Genomic DNA, 19744 nt, shown 5'->3' on the forward strand with positions numbered 1-19744 from the left:
ACCTCAGGAGGGTGTAGTAGCCTACATACCAAACACAACACAGTCGCCTAATCATGTCCTCATGTTTTACTGTAGGTGAGCGGGATTAGACCAGTAGGAGTCACCGCTACACTCGCTTTCTCGCTCTACTGAACCTCTCAGTGATTGAGCAGGGAAACAAAATGCCGGAAGTGGGATTTCGGGATACGGTGTTTCGGGACTCGTAACCGTGGAAAGTTTACATTTTTAAGAAATCGACTTTTCCTGAGGATTAAAGCTTTTCGGTTGCTGGTTTCGTCAGGTTTTGTTTCACGGTTTCATTCATCCGCACTTTTACAATGGGGCTCCCGGCGCTGGAATTCAGTGATTCTTTTCTGGACAGTCCTGACTTCAGAGAGCGACTCAAATGCCACGAAATTGAGCTGGATCGTACTAATAAATTCATTAAGGAACTAATCAAAGATGGAAATATGCTTATCAGCGCGCTTAAAAGTAAGTTAAGTTACAGGTCGTGTGTTTTTTTTTTCTTTTTTTTTTCTTCTTTTCTTCAATGTAATATATCTTATGATTTATTGAGGTTTAAGCACTCACATTTGTAGTGCCCGTGAAATATTTGAGGATTCTCAGATCCTCATAAAAAATCCATATACATATATGCTTAGTTTGGTATTTTTTGCCCTTTTTGTTGTAATAAGTGTTGCTGACTGTTGTTAGGCTATTGCTTTTATTTATTTACTTCACTTTTTGTTACCTAATTTAAATAAGAGTAAGAATCTGAACTGAGGTCTTGAGAAAGTGCAGTTCATGCAGTCTTCCCAAAAGAAGGACCAAACTAGCAGCATGACCTTTTGCCCTCTTGAATACCTAGACATTTCATCTAACTACTTGAAAAGATAGCTTTGTGTCTGAAGATTTCATCTCAGTTAGCTAATAATTTCAAGTGTCACTCTCCCTGTTGTGTAAACACATATTTATCCACTCTAATATTGAACAGGTTTATGAAGTGAGCATGTACAGGGTTGGTGTATGCCATCATCAAATGCTTGTTTATTCAGCTGTGATCTGATATGGTATCAGAAAGGAGTCTTTACTAGATATGCTGTTATCTGCCACTTCACTAGCATGGCTCCTCCTGCCTCCCTCTAGATGGATTTGCTTTGTACAAGTTTTAGCCTAGTCTTTGAACTTTAGGTCCAAAGCTTTGGTTATATCTTGTTATTTTCAACAATATTCTCTTTCACAACTTTCTTCTTTATTCTCTGCCTCAAAGCAATCTGGCAGAAGGCTCATTCTGGCTTTTGTACCAAACAAAAGGCAGTGAATGTTTTCCCAAAAAGACTTTAATCTTGCTTTGCACTAATGCTTTGATTGAATAAGTATTTGTGATGTCATCTCCTTCCTGTTAGACTGAACAAATCAAAGTGAATATGATCAAATGACAAGGAAGCTTCATAAAATAATTGTCTATTCAACAGATCTTTCTGCAGCTGTGCAGAAATTTTCCCAGTCCCTTCAAGATTTCCAGTTTGAATGCATTGGAGATGCAGAGACAGATGATGAGATTAATATCGGTAAGTAGTTAGGAAATGATCGAGATGAAAATGATGTGAACAATCATATAATTAATTAAATTATATATTTTTAATATGAATAGTTTACCCAGAAATTAAAATTCTGTCTTACCTTCTTGTCTTTCTAAACCAGTAAACCAGTTTCTTTCATGCAATTCAAAAGAAGAAGTTTAGCAGAATGTCTGAGCTGCTCTCATCCATACAATGAAAGGGGAGGGGACCAGAGTGAGGCGGGCCCAAATAATCATAAAATTAGTCAGCTTTGTGTGAGAAAAAGATTGAAATTTAAGTCATTGTTCACATTCACTTTCATTGTATTGAAAAGACCAGCTTGGTCATTCAGCTATAAATAGTTATTTTGTCTTTCACAGAAGAAAGAAAGTTTTGGTACAGGTTTGGAACGACATGATGACGACGGTGCTTAAATAATGACAATATTCATTTGTTGTGTTAATTATCCCTTTAAGCTGTAAACAATGATGCAAGCAATAAAACAATCTCTTAAATGTCCATAAGCGTTTTATTTGCAGCTGTCATTCTCAGTCACCCGCCAACAGTAACAGATACTGTCTAATAAAACTGAGAACACTGCACATTGCCATAGTACCACAGCTCCATAGTGTCAAACACAGTGATGGTTCTTTATCAGACTGAGACAATTGCTGAATGAACCCAAACAACTGTCTGCAAGAAAGTTCAAGGAATCAGAATGTTCCTTTCTGGCCTCCAATTTTAGTCATAACATTGTTAGATATTTAGACTGTTGAGACTCATAATTTGAAGTTTAAGCCTGTTTAATAATGGTATTTACATATAATTACTCATGTTATCCTCAAAATGTATAAAACCCATCCATTTATTAGAGATACTGGATTGAACAGAAACTAAGCAGCCAGAAATAATGACCATACACTATCGTTCAAAAGTTTGGGGTCTGTAAGATGACAGATTTTTTGTGTGTGGAAGAAGTTAATACTTTTTTTTAGCTATGATACATTAAATTGCTCAAAAACGACTTTCTTTGTTACAAAAGATTTCTATTTCAAATAAATACTGTTCTTTTCAATTAATCAAAGAATCCTGAAGATAAAATGTATCACGGTTTCCACAAAAATATACATTGATAATAATAAGAAACGTTTCTTAAGCACCAAATCGGCATATTAGAATGATTTCTGAAGGATCACGTGAAGTCTGCTGAAAAAAGTCATAAATTGTAATAACATTTTCAAATATTACTGTTTTCCTGTATTTTTGATCAAATAAACGCAGCCTTGGTGAGCATAAGAGATGGCTTTCAAACAAAGTAATTTAAAAAATCTGACGACCCCAAACTTTTGTGTTTGCGAAAAATCACAATACCAGAAAGCGTTGCGGTTGTTCTAATGTGATATGAACATCTCAACAGTATAGCTATTGTTTCACGGGTGCCTGGCAAGGCCATTTAAGTGCATCTCAGTGAATTTATGGTTCTCCTGCTGTGCATCAAAGCAGATTTGTCTTGCTGTAACATGATTTTTTAAATGACGAGGGTGTGTTTATCTACTGTGCTCCTAATAGAAAGTAGTCCTTATCTGAGTTCTAAATTGGTTAAAATCACAGTAGAATGATGAGAGGAACTGTGAGGTGGGACCCTTTCTTATCGCCAAACTGAAAATTGCTGTATATTCCAGGACAGGAAGTGATGTATCCACAGCATCCTTTGTTAAAAACAAAACAAAAAAACAGAAGCACATACTCTTTGCTTTTAGTAGTGTTACATAATATCACAGTGGTTTATTTTAGATTATCTCCCACATTTCTCAGGTGCTGATTTTACCATACATCTGAATTATTTTTCAAGTATCGTGTCCTGTAAACGTTAAAACATGGCAAATTAGATCACTGGATGAAGGATCACTATAAAACATGCAATTTGGCTTATTAAATGATTTGTCTTTGTTTTTTTTCTATGACTGACCATGTTCCACACATGCAGGGCTCACACAGGAAACATGCTTTATGTTACTCTCACATTTCTACATCTTGAACATGTGGTCTGCTGTTTGAATACCCCTTTGTGCATTGATCAGTTGTGGGTGGCCATGGTATTTTTTTTCTGCCTGGCTAATATTATTTGCAGGTTTTCTGTATTTCCTTTATGCCAAAAGTTCAAAGGGCAAAATCAGATGTGCTGATAGAGTAATTACAGATCCAGAGCCGATGGATTCATGATTGGAATTCCTTCTCTCTTATCACAGCCCAGTCATTCAAGGAATTCTCCCAGCTACTGAACACAGTGGAGGAGGAAAGACGACGACTTGTAAGTTGCTTTTTTTTTTTGCTTTCTAAGGCTGCATTTATTTGATAAAAATACAGTAAAAACAGTAATGTTTTTTGAAATATTATTACTACTTAATATCCTATTGAATCTATTTTAAAATGTAATTTATTCCTGTGATGGTAAAGCTGAATTTTCAGCATCATTACTCCATGCTTCAGTGTCACATGATCCTTCTGAAATCATTCTTAGGCTGATTTGGTGCTCAAGAAATATTTCTTATTATGTTGATTATGTTGAATACAGTTGTGCTGTTTAATATTTTTGTGGAAACCATGATGCATTTTTTTTTCAGGATTCTTTGATGAATAGAAAGTTTAAAAGAACAGCATTTATTTGACATAGAAATCTTTTGTAACATTCTAAATGTCACTTTTTATCAATTTAAGGCATGCTTGCTGAATAAAAGTAAAAATGTCATTCTCATTTTCATTTTTCATTGGTTATGTGGGTGTGATATCTCAGTGATGGCTGAAAGCACACTTCATGATGTGGTCCACTTCAAATTTGCGTCGTAATTTGAAGTAACCATAGTGATTGTTTGCTTTTGTAGTAGTTGTCTCTTTATTGTTCCTTTTATGTGGAATTGCTCACACATGGTTAAAGCTTCATAGCACACTTCTAGGCTAGTGGTTTAGCGCTATTTTGAGTGAGGTTTTTTTGTGAGCTTCTGCAGTCAAGTCTGAGTGTTATGAGAAACAGGCCGTCTACCAAAAGATGCTTTCTCTAGGTCATGACCCTTCGTGGAGGGAAGGGAAACGACACAGATCAGCAAGTTCAGATGATAATTAAATATCTCTCATAGCATCTTCTTTGCCATCAGCTACAGCAGCTAATAAGTGGTTTTATGGCATTATTCATAAGGCAACGTGCTGCCAGGGAATATTACTGGCATTCGCTGCTGCAGCTGGTGGATCATTAGTCATAGTGCAGCAGTGAAAGACCTCACCAGGCAAACAATGGTCCTCTGTGCTTCACTGGTGACCCTACCCACATGTTAACTAACATGCTGCTTTGTTTGGGATTCATCCACACATTGACCTGAGTTTCTTTTATTGATATTGTAGATTGAAGACACACTATCATTTGAAGGTTTGGGGTTGGTCAGGTATTTTATTTTTATGGTTTAAAATGAAGTCTCTTATGCTCAACAAGGCTGCATTTATTTGATCAAAAATACAGTAAAAACAGATTTATTGTGAAAAATTATTACATTTTAAAATAACAGCGTTCTATTTGAATATGTTTAAAAATGCAATTTATTCCTGTGATGGCGAAACTGATTTTCAGCATCCATTGTTCATGTCACATGATCCTTCAGAAATCATTAAAATATGCTGGTTTGATGCTCAAGAAACATTTCTTATCAATGTTAAAAACAGTTGCTTAATATTTTTGTGGAAAGTGGAAACCATGATATATCTTATTAGATGACTATTAGTTGACTTTTAATTTATTAGATGAATAGAAAGCTCAAAAGAACAGCATTCTTTGGATATTTAGTTAAATTATAAATGTTTTTTCCCTAACTTTTGATACATTTAATACACCCTTGCTAAATAAAGGTATTAAAACAATACTGACTCCAAACTTTTGAATGGTAGTGTGTACATATTTGTATCTATTGATAGCTGCAATCACCCATATTTTAAATCTATAAACAGACACTGTTCAAGTGGTCTGTTTGAATTTTTTTTTTCTTTGGACCAATTTTTTTGTGATCATATCATGATTTTATTGAGTATCACTTTGTAGACCAGATTGACTTCTGGCCAAATCTAAAACTCACGTTTTCTAAACGAAAGCCCAAGTTATTAGCTGTAATGGTGTGACTGTAGGACAGCAGTATCTATTGTGACAAAGACAAGCATCTCTATTGTGTCTTCTGGGCTTGTGTCTGGATGTCTAATAAAAACGCTGAGGTCAAACCTTAGGTCATCCACTCATGACACAGTGTTGTTGGCTCATACTTTTTTGATGATTACTTTTCCAGTCTGTAGATCACAAAATGTTTTCTTTACTCAGTGAGAGACTTGAGTAATGCTCCCTTGCGCAAAATGTCAAGTTAGTGATTCATCTCTTCTCTATGTTCTCATCATTTCTTAAACTTAAAGAGGATAGTTTTCTTTTATCACAATGTTACAATAAAGTGAACATATGACAGTCATATGACATTTGTTTGAATTTGAAATAATTTCACTACTTTGGTTTGAGCAGATTTTATAACTTCTAAAATGAAGAACTGGCATTTTTTTTTAAATAAGAAATGTTCCAGATTTATCCATTTCTTTTATATAGGCCAATTGAAGTTCATCCATTTTGTTAGTGTTTTTTTAATAATTTACCTTTAACTAAGAAACCGGTTCATGAATGACATCATCTACCAGGAAGTGACATCATTTTCAGTTGTCAAACAACAGCACAAACATTCTCTGATTCTTTGATTTATTCTACAATAGTCCATCCAGTTTGATAAAATGACAGAAATCTGTATTATATTATCAAAATCCAACACATGGCTAACTTTAGCTCTTTATTTCCATCCTGTTACACATTCTATTAATATTACATTGTATATAATCAAGTTAAAGTAAAAAAAATAGAGAGTTTTGAGCTTCAGCAGAGCATTTTTCTGAAAGTCTAATGTAAACTTTTATGGAAGTACATGCTTAATTACAACACAAAAGCATATTCATGCATTACAGAAATGACCCCGAAAGTGGATTAAATTCAAAATGTGTCAATACAGCAAGCAAAGGCTATTAATTTTGACATGGAAACCCTTGATTTGCACAAGAAGGCAAGGCAAGGCAAATTTATTTGTATAGCGCATTTCATACACAGCAGCAATGCAATGCGCTTCACACAAAAATGTAAAAAATAAAAATAACAATATGAAACTACATACAATTTTACAATATATAAGACACCAACAAAATAAATAAATATATTTATTCACACATTAACTGTAAAAAGCATCTGAAAAAAGTTTGGTCTTTAATCTAGTTTTTAAAAATTGTGATAGTTGGAGCATTTTTAATGTTTTCTGGAAGCTGGTTCCAGAGATGAACGCCAAAATAGTTAAAAGCAGATTCCCCTTGTTTTGTTTTGACAATAGGTTTTAGTAGAAGCTGTTTATGTTGTGATCTAAGGGGTCTTGGTTGAGTATACTGTTGAAACATATCACAAAGATATTTAGGTCCCAACCCCTTTATTGACTTAAAAACTAATAAGAGTGCCTTAAAATTAATCCTATATCTAATTGGTAGCCAGTGTAAGGACTTTAAGACTGGAGTAATATGATCTATTCTTTTGGTTTTAGTAAGGATTCTGGCTGCACTGTTCTGTACCATTTGAAGCGGTTTTAAAGTCTTTTTAGGGAGTCCTATTAAAAGCACATTACAATAATCAATCCTACTGGAAATAAAAGCATGTATGATTGATCTTTTCAAGATCCTCCTTAGACATGAATCTTTAAGCTTATTAATATTTTTAAGATGAAAATACGCTGATTTTGTGATTGTTTTTATGTGATTATTAAAATTTAGATTATTATCTATTAAGCACCAAGGCTTCTTACCACTTCCTTTGCCAATAAACCCTTTGTTTCTAGCAGGGTAGAGATTTTACATCTTTCCTCATTTCTTCCAAAAACGATAACCTCAGTTTTATTTTTATTAAGTTGGAGAAAGTTCTGTGACATCCAAGTATCTATTTCTTCAATGCACTGACAGAGAGTTTCAATGGGGGTATAGTCATTAGGCATTAGAGGTAAATAAATTTGTGTATCATCAGCATAACTATGGTAAGAGATTGAATTTTTCTTTATGATTTTACCAAGTGGTAGCATATAAAGACTGAATAACAGTGGACCCAAAATTGAGCCCTGGGGAACTCACAGGTCAAAGATGTTAGTGTTGAGGAACAATTTAAACAATAAAACTCCTGTCACTAAGATACGATTTTAGCCAGCTGATCACAACACCGGTGAAGCCAACCCAATGTTCCAGTCGATGTAGCAATATGTAATGGTCAACAGGATCGAAAGCCGCACTGAGATCCAATAAAACTAAGCAAGAGCTGTTTCTGTACTATGGTGAGTCCGGAAACCTGACTAAAAAAATCGTCTAGGCAGTTTTTAAGTTTTAAAAAAGATGTAAGTTGATTAAAAACAATTTTTTCAATAATTTTACCAATAAACGGTAGGTTTGAAATGGGCCTATAGTTTCTTAATATGGATGTATCCAAGTTATTCTTTTTGAGAAGTGGTTTTATAACCACAGTCTTTAGGGATTTGGGAAATGTACTTATTTGTAAAGATGAATTTATAATGTTAAGCAATTCTGGTGCTAGAATATGAAAAACAGATTTTAAAAAGGTAGTGGGTAGGGTATCTAGTGTACAAGTGGAAGAGGTGAGGCTTTGTACTGTTTTATTAAGTGTTTCAGTATCGATCAAACTGAAATTAGCCATCCTGTTTAATGTTCCTGTAGTTGTTTGTTCTGATTGCATAGTAGTATGCTTTTATTATATTCAATCTAATTTGATCAATTTTGGATTTGAAAAAGAACGCGAACTCATTACACTTTATGGTCGAGATGAATTCAAGTGGTTGTTTTTGAGGGGGGGTTGTCAGTTTTTCCACTGTCGAGAAAAGAACACGAGCGTTATTTAGATTTTGGTTGATAATGTTAGAAAAGAACAACCGTCATGCTTGAAGATAGAAGATATTAAATATGATGCATTTGCCTGGAAAGCCCCAGTCAGTCCGCATCCAGGCTGCAGTTTCAGTCCTATCCATTGTTCGTTGGAGAAAGGAGAGTGGCTCAGCGGAGCTGTGTGAAGAGCCTCAGGGGAAGAATTACCCAGCAGTCTCCTATAGTTTCTTTACTTCCTGCAGACCGTGGCCGTGCTACGCTTCAGTCTCACAGGCTCCTGCGCTAGGCCTCTCAGGATGACAAACACCTCCGTCAAGCTGAGAAAGTCCCCGAGGGCCTTTTCATTCATAGACATACAATAACAGAGCCAAGGGGTGAATAACTCCCAGTAAATGCTTTGCCCTCCCACAGGGGTGCAGATGGGAAGTACTCCGTGTTAGTGGAGCATAGTGGCGAGACGGTCAAGTCCAGAGGATGTGTCTCACGTAACGGTGAATCATTATGTAAACACAACTGCAGTGTTTTATTGAACTTCTGCCATTGTTTTCTGCCAGATTAACAGACAGTCTCATATCCACTGGTACTTTTATCTTAGGCGCACTGCCAGCATGCTCCGCTTCAAGTGGGAGGCATTTTCCCACATGATGGATCAGACTGATGTAAGAAGTGAGCTTCCTCTCTGGCTAAAAAGGGCCATGGGAAGTTTAGACGAGAAAAACTCTTGAGAAAACAGAGTGACTGTCTTCACCCAGTGGAGCGCTCGGCATTCTGCTGTATCTGAAGTGCTAAAAGCCCCTTGCTTTAATGAGTTGAGTGTTTATTGTTCAAGTTCAAGTTCAAGTGAGCTTTTTTGTCATTCCGCTATATGCGGAGACATACAAAGGAATGAAATGCCGTGCCTCACAGGAACACGGTGCTACGCATGTAAAAATAAATTAACATAGACATACTGTCACCGGTGGTGGCTATAATGAAGCGCACGGCGAAGGAGATACTCCAAATAAATCTTTAATCCAAGAATCAAAACAATGAACCAGAGAATAACATGGAGGAAACACAACCACAAACCCATTGACGTCAAACAACAACAGTGCAAGACCAGGGACTAACAGAAAGTGAGGGCTTAAGTACAAGGGCGAACAAAGGATCTAGCAAAATCATTAACGAAACACACCTGAACTGAGGAATCTGTAACCATAGAAACAAACAGGCAGGGAATGGAGAACTGAACCAATTAACAAACTAACAGAAAACACTAGAATAGAACAGAAAACTGAGGGGCTGTTTACACAACACCGTATTCAAACCATAACGTAAAACTTTTTATGCGTTTTGGCCGTTCGTTTACACGACAACGGCGTTTTGGGTGCCTGAAAACGCAAAGTTTTGAAAAAGGGTTTCAAAGTGCACGTTTTTGAAAACGGTCTCCGTGTAAACAGCAAAAACGCGAATCTGTGAAGACGATGACATCATGCACATGCGTGTTACGTGTTCAGTCTATAGTGTTTCATCGCCATCTAATGGCCTGGCAGCAGAATACTGCGTTTTCAGTCGTTTTTGTGTGAATGGGGATCGTTTTGACAATGGTGTCGTCTGTACGCAGAAAACAAAGGAACAACTTCTACGTTTTAAGCATATCGTTGTCGTGTAAACATACCCTAAATGAGGTACGAGAAAAAAGCCACATACATGAACATAAAAAAAATAATAAACATAATAACCTATATAAATCTACATAACTATATGACATAGCCCATATAAACCATTTTTTTGGTGAACTATCCCTTTAAGTAGTTTGGCATAATCTATAATTATTGTTGTTATTTTTTATTTATTTTATATAATAAAAATGCTTCCCTGCTCATTAATTTTGAAAATTTTGTATGCCAAATTGAAGTCATGGTGTGACCAATATGCAGAGACACAAAACAGGAAATGATCTCAAGGTCAGTAAGTTTCTTAAAATATTAGATCATATGACCTCTTTATGACAAGATTAGTTCAGATTGTGACATATAATATGAACCATAAACCATATGAAACAAAGAGTATTCATGTTGAGATACTTTATTGTGAGATACTCTTATATGTCCCACATGCAGCTCATATGTCTTATGTTTATAAGCCTGTCATGCATGTTTGTGTAGGACAAGCTTGTTTAACATGCTTAGTGCATTGCAATAACAATATTAAAGTTTAAAATGAAAGTTCAGTATTTTATATATAACATACACGGTAAACTAAACCGCAATCTAGTGTAAATATGCTGTTGGTTTACACTATAAGGGAAAAACTCAGCTGTGCACCATGAGCAGAACAGGAAATGCACGCATATCTTAGACATTAAGTTGTCACTTATATACTTTTAAAGCCTATAGCATACATCTGGACCCACTTGGGAGTCTGTACATTTCTATTATTTGTAAGTGCAAATTCCATTAATGTTGATGTGGGTGGAAGGAGCCTGTAGAGATGGATGGTCAGCGCTGCCGCTGGCTGAGCGCAGGCAAGCATGTGGAACTTATTTTGACCAATTCTCCAGCGAGACATGAAGTCTTATGTGCTGTGCCTGGGAAAGTGTATAAAAGGAACTAGTGTATGTAATTGTATGTTTTTCCAATTGGAGTGCCTACATGAAAATGGTACTAATTATAGCACCGTTATTTTACAGTAAATAAAAGTAATTCCCTTGGATACTGTTCATGCACTGTTCGCCGGCTGGTAACTATTAGCAGAAACGGACTGATGTCGACGAGTTCACACAATGAGCACCGCATTGTTGAATGAGGTGTTTAACACTAGAGATTGTAAAATGAGTGGATGCTGATATTTTTGTCGTAAGGTGAAAAACCTGTTTTATTTTATTGCAAGTGTTTCCTTTCTTTTAATCAAAGTATTTCAAACAATATCAAACGTTTTTTGTGTCCTTTTCCATCTGCTCTTTTTATTTTAATATCTCTGTAGCTATTTTTTAATGCAGGTTTGTAAAATTCTCATCTATTTGACCCATTTTAAACCTCATACTGAGGAATGCAGGCCGGATGTAATGAAAGGCTTTTTAGACCATCTCAAGGCTGTATAAAAGCAAACAGTTTCCTCAAGGACTATTGGTTTTATTGAAAATAATGTTTAAAGGTTTTAGATGGATGATTCATTAGTATTGGTTTGTCATACTTGACTATTTGAAGATTGATTTTTTTTCCTTTTTCTATTTAGATACAGAACGCTGATGACGTCTTGATCACACCTCTGGAGAAGTTTCGCAAAGAGCAGATTGGAGCAGCCAAAGTAAGTTCTTAGACCCCATTGTGAGTTAATGCTCTACATGTCAGCGGAAAGTAATTTTTACCTTCGCCGCCTGTGACAGGATCCTATACGTTCAATATAGATCTGTGAAACCCTGCAGGAAGGGGGGAAATTACAAACACCTGTTGAAGACAAGAGCAGTTAAATTATACCCAGATACTGTAATGCCACATTGACCATGAAATGGCCTGTGAGCGCTTTGCTAGAGGGCATGTTTATAACCAGACTCTAGTTAAAGCTTTATTCTTTCTTGTGCTGCATGGGAGCCCTGGTGATCTGTCAATGTGACCCCTCCAGTTGTGTTAGAAGAGCTGGAGCGCTGCCTGTTGAGCTCAAAGATCCAGAGCCAAAACACTCCTTGCCTTATTTGGGAGTTTTGGCCCGATGCTCTTCAGCAAGAGCAGCGAAGGAACTCGCTTAACTTAGACGTTGAGACATGATGGAGGCCAAAGGGAATGGCAGTCCGGCTGTTCAACCTCCCACACATATCCGAAACACTGTCTCACACAATTTATTTCCGACTTAATATATGTAAATAAATATTAGGTCAGAACTGGAATGAAAATGCTGAATGAAAACCGAAAAAATATTTTGTTTTTGTTTTTTAATGTTTATGAAATAGTCTATTTAAGGCTGCATTTATTTGACCTGAAATACAGTAAAAACAGTAATATTGTGAAATATTATTGTCATTTAAAATAACCATTTTCTGTTTGAATGTATTTTAAAATATAATGTGATAGCAAAGCTGAATTTTCAGCATCATTACTCCAGTCTCTTCAGTGTCACATGATCCTCCAGAAATCAATCAAACATTTATTATTATTTTCAATGTTGAAAACAAGGAACAGTAATCTTTTGTAACATTATACACGCTGTTACTGTCACTTTTGATCGTTTTAATGTGTTCTGGCTGAACTAAAGTATTAATTTATAAAAAAAAAAAAAAAAAATTGAATGCTAGTGTACATGCATATAATATATTTCAAAGCTTTTGTGAGAGAATGCGAAAGGTTTGACACAATTTTTCCTCCCATCTCATATCTTTTTTCCCCATCACCTTGTCTCTTTAGGGGCTCCATAGCACACTGTATAACAAGGCTAACACATCTAAAAAATAAATAAAAAAAAAACATTAAAAAAAGCTTGAGACCCTGTTACACTACTTTTAGAAGTGTTTCTTTAATGCAGAGAAAATATTTCCCTTGATAAGTGTCTTTTTAAAACCCCTGAACAGAAAGAACACATTCCTAGAGAGAGTGATGTCATTGCTAGCCAGCAGATGGGCCTAGAAACTGGACTAAGCATGTCAAACATGACATTCCTCCTGTTTGTTGTTCGGCAAGTCCGGTCTGTAGTTTAGACGGCTTGGCCATTAGAGGGTCATGGGAAAGGTTGGGCTGATGTCAAACAGGAAAAACAAACAGCTTCAAACTGGTTTCAGTTGCAGTCTCAAGAAAAAGATTCTCACTGCTGGAGGTCTGCGGCGCACAGCGTAAATAGGGTCAGTCAGTGCGGGCACAGGAAGTGGGGGTCTTGTCTACTGTAAACATCTTCACTCTGCCTCATTTAGAGCCATAGGATGTCCCATAGAATTAGAAATACGCACAGTGTTTGTTGTTGTTTTTTATCTGTGTGTTACATGTCATCGGCTTTATCACACTCTTCACTGATGGTACCTCAGTGACTAAGGAAGTGTGTAGCACATGTCCTGAAGTGGCACTTGACTCCCATTCAGCTGAGCTGTTGACCCATACACAAAAGAAATATATTTGAAATATATTTTCAGTATATATTTTGGAATATATGCAAATAATTGAAATTGGCCCAATAAATATTTTTCACACATATTTTTGTTATATTTCAATGTATTTGGAATATATGCCACATGTATTTTGACACTTTTGGGGACCCATACAGAAAAAAATACATTGAAATATATTCTGAAATATAACAAAAATATATGATGTTAAGTGTGAAATATATTTATTGGGCCAATTTCAAATATTTGCATATATTCCAAAATATATACTAAAAATATATTCCAAATATATTTCTTTTGTGTATGGGGAGTCACAGATGTGTCATTTATTTTCTTGTTAAGTGTATTTGCTGGATCATACTAGATTGTCAAATTATCCACAATTGTTCAACTTCATATTTCTACGTGAAAAAATATGATTTTTCTAATGTCATAGACCCACACTGAATCTGCACATTTTCCTTTTTATATTTCACAATTTTTGTTCTGACTTTGGGTGTGAATGTCAAATTCGGCTGGATGGATTTTAACATCATGGCAAATAATTTTAAACACAGCTGTGCAGAATCTGCATCCAAACACTTCTTCAGAAAGCTACACAGTGTTGTGAAAGATTATTTCAATTATAATAAATAAAACAAAAACAATCATGCTAGCTGTGGAAATAAGTAGAATTTGATTGAAATAAAAAAAAATATGTATTTAATTTATTTATAAATTAAAATGTTTTTCATTTTATTTAATATAAATAAAATCCAACTAAATATATAAAAATATATATAAATAAACTTATAATGTGTAATTAAGTATAGGCATATATATATATATATATATATATATATATATATACATATAGATAGATATATATATATTATTATTATTATTTTTTTATATATATATATAATAAAATAAATAAATAATGGCCATTTGAATTTGGTGGAAATCTGTAGAGCTTTCAGCAGAATATTTTGACGGTAGATTCTGTGCCGCCCTAAATGTCTTGAATTCAAGTTATTTCATAGTCAAATATGAGTCTGCCATCTACTGGTTTTTAAATTTCATGATTTGTTTTTGAGCTATGGAATGAAAATAAACAAATGAAAATCATGTTTTCATGAGACTCTTACATGTTTTTGTTTACAAATCTAACGTTTTATGTAATGTCTTATCTCTGCAAAAACCATTTATCACCAAAATTATAGTACAGGAAATTCCAACTCATGTCCTTTTTTTTTTTTTTTTTGGTAGGAAGGGAAGAAGAAATTTGACAAGGAGACAGAGAAATATTACATGGTTTTGGAGAAGCACTTAAGCCTGTCTTCCAGAAAGAAAGAGTCCCTTTTGCAGGAGGTAACTTGAATGTTCATTTATTGCTATAAAATGTACAGAGTGCACAGTATATAAAATTTTTTGAACTATTTCCTTTACCCTCATCAAATGGTTTGATTATAAGTGATTCTTTTATAGGCAGACACCCAGATAAGTAAGGAAAGACAGGTCTTCTATGACGCCTCCCTGGAATATGTGTTCAAAATCCAAGAAGTGCAAGAGAGGAAAAAATTTGAGTTTGTTGAGCCGGTAAGACGCACTTATTTCCATTTCTGCAGCACTATGAATGCAGCTTTTATTTGGGGATATGAGAAATACGAAGACTTCCTCTTACTGAGAGGAAAACTGCTAGACTGCTTTTAATCTACTGGCACATCTTGTAACAGTGTTGTTTCTCTGAAGCACATGCCTATCAGAATGAAAATGATGATAACAGCCACATCCTGCACATCTATCAACCTATAAATGGGTAGACGCTGCATGATTATGAGTGTGATATTGCTTCTGTACAACTGCCTCTGTCTTTTTCACAGCTGCTGGCTTTCCTCCAGGGATTGTTCACCTTCTACCACGAGGGTTACGAACTGGCACATGAGTTTGAACCCTACAAGCAACAGCTACAGTTCAACCTCCAGAATGTAAGCGACTTCAGTTGACCTGGCCTGACATATCGGTTTAAAAATGAGCCAACAAACATATTGGGCCCTATCTTACACAGCGGCAAGCGAGACGCAAGTGTTTTTTGCTAGTTTCAGTCCGACACAGTTATCATTTTCACTTCCTGCGCCACGTTGTTTAAATAGCAATGCATTTGCACCCATTTGTGAGCCCATGGGCGTGCTGGTCTGAAAACGAGGTGTGTTCTGGTGCATTGTTGGCACGTTGCTATTTTGAGGCAACAGAAATAGACTGCGCCATTGACCAACTGAAACCTGGTCTAAAGTCAACGGTGCAATATTTGTTTTGTTATTTAAAGAGCGCGTTAGTAGGCCTAATGTGCGCCTATACAACAAGCGTACACTCTGCTTATTAAACACACAGGGACACACAGCAGCACACAAACATGGCAAATATTTTAAATAAAAGGATTACAATGTAAAAGATTATTATTGTGTACATAAAGATATGGTGGAATCCGGCTTGTCCCGTAGATGGTCTGCTTGCGCACTTTTACTTCGTGAACAAACAGTTCCGTTTGCGCTCTGGAGACGTGTTCGGTCTTTCCACTATCAAACTCCGTCATGTAAATAGCGAATCTGCCATGACGCGAGCACAACTGGCATTTAAAGGGAATGGGAGATGAGACTCTGATTGGTTTAACGCACGTAAATCCCAAAACACACCCATTACTCATTATGAGAATAGGGACAACCCTTTTAGACCATATTTCCCGTCGTTAAACTAGCAAAAGTGGATCCGGACATGCCCTAAGTGAATTTGCGCTGTACGCTTTAGACCATGCACTTAGATCGTTAAAATAGGGCCCATAATGTTTATATAAAAGCCACTGTGTAGTTAAACTTGTAAAAAATTGTTGATTGTGTGAATCAATTCTGTGTTATATATTGGAATGTCCAGTATTTATTTCTGCATATGGAAGGAACTGTACTTTGGATTACAGTGATGTCCCTATAGAACCAACACTGTTGTTTTGATGTTCCCTCTGAAGACAAGGAATAATTTTGAGAGCACAAGACAGGAAGTGGAGAATTTGATGAGAAGGATAAGGTCTGCAGAGCAGGACTTTAAAGCTCCAGGACAGTGGACCATGGAGGGCTTCCTCTATGTGCAAGAGAAACGTGAGGATCCTCCTCAGCAGTGTACATTTAGAATATTGATTTTCAAGTAGATTGTTAATATATGTAAATTCATGTGCACTAATGATCACCTGTCTTCTGTTGAAGGACCCTTGGGGTGCACGTGGAGTCGACATTACTGCACGTATGAGAAAGGGACCAAAATGTTTACGATGAGCAACTCTGAATTCAAATCTGGAGGCAAACAGGTATTAAATGTTAAGAATTGATCCCCCGGTTTCACAGACAGGGCTTAAGCTAGTCCCAGACTAAAATGCATGTTTGAGCTGTTTTTTCTGAAAGCAACTTCCACTAACAAATCTTAAAATATGCCATTCTTTTGCCTCAAGATGCACACCAGTAATGTATTTTTCTACGGCATGTTTATAAAAGCTACTTAAATGCCCTAATTGATCTTAAATGTCTGTGAAACCGTGCACAAATGTTATTAGCTTAATCTTTCATTTCTACATTTTGATTCCTTTTGTCTTCTATTGATAGAATGGACTGATCTTGAGTCCCCCTGAGATGTTTAAGCTGAAGTCCTGCATCAGACGGAGGACTGACTCTATTGACAAGCGATTCTGCTTCGACATTGAGGTGGTGGAAAGGTGTGTGGAAAGGCTGTAACATTGAGGGAAATTTGAGTGCTGCAGGAGATTGTGTTGTGTTTAATGCTCTCTTCGGTCTGTCACTTTCAAGACTCTCTCTTTCATTCCATCTCTTCTTTTCTCTCCTCATAACTGAAGAGGTAAACCTTGTGAAGGGCTTCTGTTCAGTTATCTGCAATGTTTCTATAAAGCCCATCGGTACGTTGCACTTTTATCCTGAGCAGTTGCCGTGTTCTTATAATATCACTTCCCCATGTGCTATATTTAAGGATGTGTTCACACTTGAAAGGTTTGCTTTGTTTAAAACAAACTCTGGTACGAACGTTCTGTTAATGCAGCTCATTTGAATAAGTTTGAACACTGCTTACCAAACAAAGCAGACCTAGACCCACATTTTCAGGGGGTCTGAAAATGTCTTTTCAGGTGTTACACACTTGATAAACTCTTTTTGAGTTCTCAGCCTGCAAATACCATCATATATACGCACATGCAATGAGTGCATTTAGGCCGCAAACAGCATTGTTTGGAATGTTCGATAGGTTCAGTCGCAAAATATACGTCATAAAAGCTTTTTTTTGTTTTGTTTTGTGTATTTAGGTTCAGTGTTAAAAATGACCAGAACTAAATGTATCCCAAAAAAAACCCCAGAGCTACAAGTGTGAACACAACCTAAGTTACATTTTAATGCTATGTAACAGTTGCCTAAACATACTAAACAAAAAGTTTAGTTTAGTATATATCACAACTTACAAAAAAGACGTGTGTTTGATTTATTTTTTGGTACCTGGCCCTTTAACTCTTGCATTAATTCGGTCTGCAACCTCACAACTCAGATCAAATGATTTTTTTATACCGTGTTGGAGCTGTGAATGGAAGTAAAGAAACAACAAAATTTTGGTTTGCTTTTTGGTACTTTGTTTGCAAGCTTTATAAACCTCTCATTATGCTCATTGATTTAAAAAAGGTAATAAATAAATAGATAAATTATGCAAAATTCTTACTCAACCTCTCATCTTACTCCAGGAGTTGAGAGTTAACGTCTGTCAATCTGTCCCACAGGCATGGCATCATCACTCTTCAGGCTCTCTCTGAATCCAACAGAAGGCTGTGGATGGAGGCCATGGACGGAAAAGAGCCGGTAAGAGCAGCCGCCCAGCCGACGCTGCTCCAAATGAGACTCTGCTCTCGGTTTGATAAACATGTCTGTTCATAGTGCAAGAGCTTCATTGTAAAGAAAGGGTTTCTAAATCGTGATAAGATAACAGTAAAAGCCTGTAAAATAAAGGTCGGTCCAATCAATGGCGTAAATCAGAATTATCTGTTTGGCTGACCAATGACAGACAAGGAAACCCATTTTCCCGGTCATTATTTTTGTACTTTAAATAGGTTTTCTTTTTTCTTTAGCCCAATGTACTCCCTTTTCCCGTTATAGACACGGAATTGTTGTTATAGAGGCTCTTTGAACTCCAGGCAATGAATAGTGTACACATGGACAGGAAAAAGATGACAGCTGAGAATTTACACTTTGCTAATGACTCTTCTACTGTCAGCTGTAGTTGATTGGCTTCAACTCATTTGACCCTCATTGCACTAGTATTATATAGCTGAGTTTGGGAATTTCTTATACACAAAGGATTATTAGTGGGTGTATGTTTATAGTATGAAACTATAAATTGTATTTTGTATATACGGCCCTATAATTTATTTCCTAGAAGAGATATGGATTATGCAATATAATGCATTAATGTATATGCTTTAAATCACATTTATATTTAGTGTTTTATAAACATATGGTGATTTCTTCTAGATTTACACCCTTCCAGCACTTCTGAGCAAGAAAGAGGAAAGTAAGTTCTATTTAATTGTCATTTTTGGTGTATATAGAGAACGGATTAATTTGGCGGTTTGTAATATAGACATACTGTTCAATCCACTTGCATGTTAATTTATAAGACATAAATAGTTCACCTGCGTTAGCCTCATATTTATGTAACGTAAACTCTCTGTCCACAGCATTCCTAAATGAAGCAGGCTTTAATTTTGTAAGGAAGTGTATAGAGCTTGTGGAAACAAGAGGTGAGTCTCTGCATCCTTTTCACTTAGTTTAAGTTTTGCATTACACATATTATGACACGTATTATGTACATTTATGTGCATGTATGTACACTACCGTTCCAATGTTTTGTAAGATTATTTTTTTTAAATAAATGAATACTTTTTTTAAACAAGTAAAAATCGATTAATTGTGATTTATTGCATCTAACATAAAATTCTGTTTACAAAATGTGTGTGTGTGTGTGTGTGTGTGTGTGTGTGTGTGTGTGTGTGTGTATATATATATATATATATATATATTATTTTTTATTTTATTTTTTTCTGTGTCTGTGTGTGTATTATGTTAACAGACTTATA

At 35.8% G+C, this 19744-nt stretch overlaps 1 protein-coding gene across 1 annotated transcript in view; it reads left to right on the forward strand.

Annotated features, from left to right (window-relative positions):
* arhgap42a (Rho GTPase activating protein 42a) overlaps positions 1–19744 on the forward strand; it is a 25931-nt gene continuing 6187 nt past the window's right edge. The window contains exons 1-13 of the mRNA XM_081389996.1: positions 1–471; positions 1455–1550; positions 3791–3852; positions 11745–11816; positions 14845–14946; positions 15064–15174; positions 15459–15563; positions 16595–16724; positions 16830–16930; positions 17223–17332; positions 18392–18470; positions 19140–19179; positions 19346–19408. Coding sequence (XP_081246122.1) covers positions 318–471; positions 1455–1550; positions 3791–3852; positions 11745–11816; positions 14845–14946; positions 15064–15174; positions 15459–15563; positions 16595–16724; positions 16830–16930; positions 17223–17332; positions 18392–18470; positions 19140–19179; positions 19346–19408 — 1225 coding nt within the window. The 5' untranslated portion in view covers positions 1–317. The remainder of the gene's footprint in view (positions 472–1454; positions 1551–3790; positions 3853–11744; positions 11817–14844; positions 14947–15063; positions 15175–15458; positions 15564–16594; positions 16725–16829; positions 16931–17222; positions 17333–18391; positions 18471–19139; positions 19180–19345; positions 19409–19744) is intronic.

Source organism: Scardinius erythrophthalmus (assembly GCF_964197995.2).
Source record: "Scardinius erythrophthalmus genome assembly, chromosome: 17".
Lineage (NCBI taxonomy): Eukaryota > Metazoa > Chordata > Actinopteri > Cypriniformes > Leuciscidae > Scardinius > Scardinius erythrophthalmus.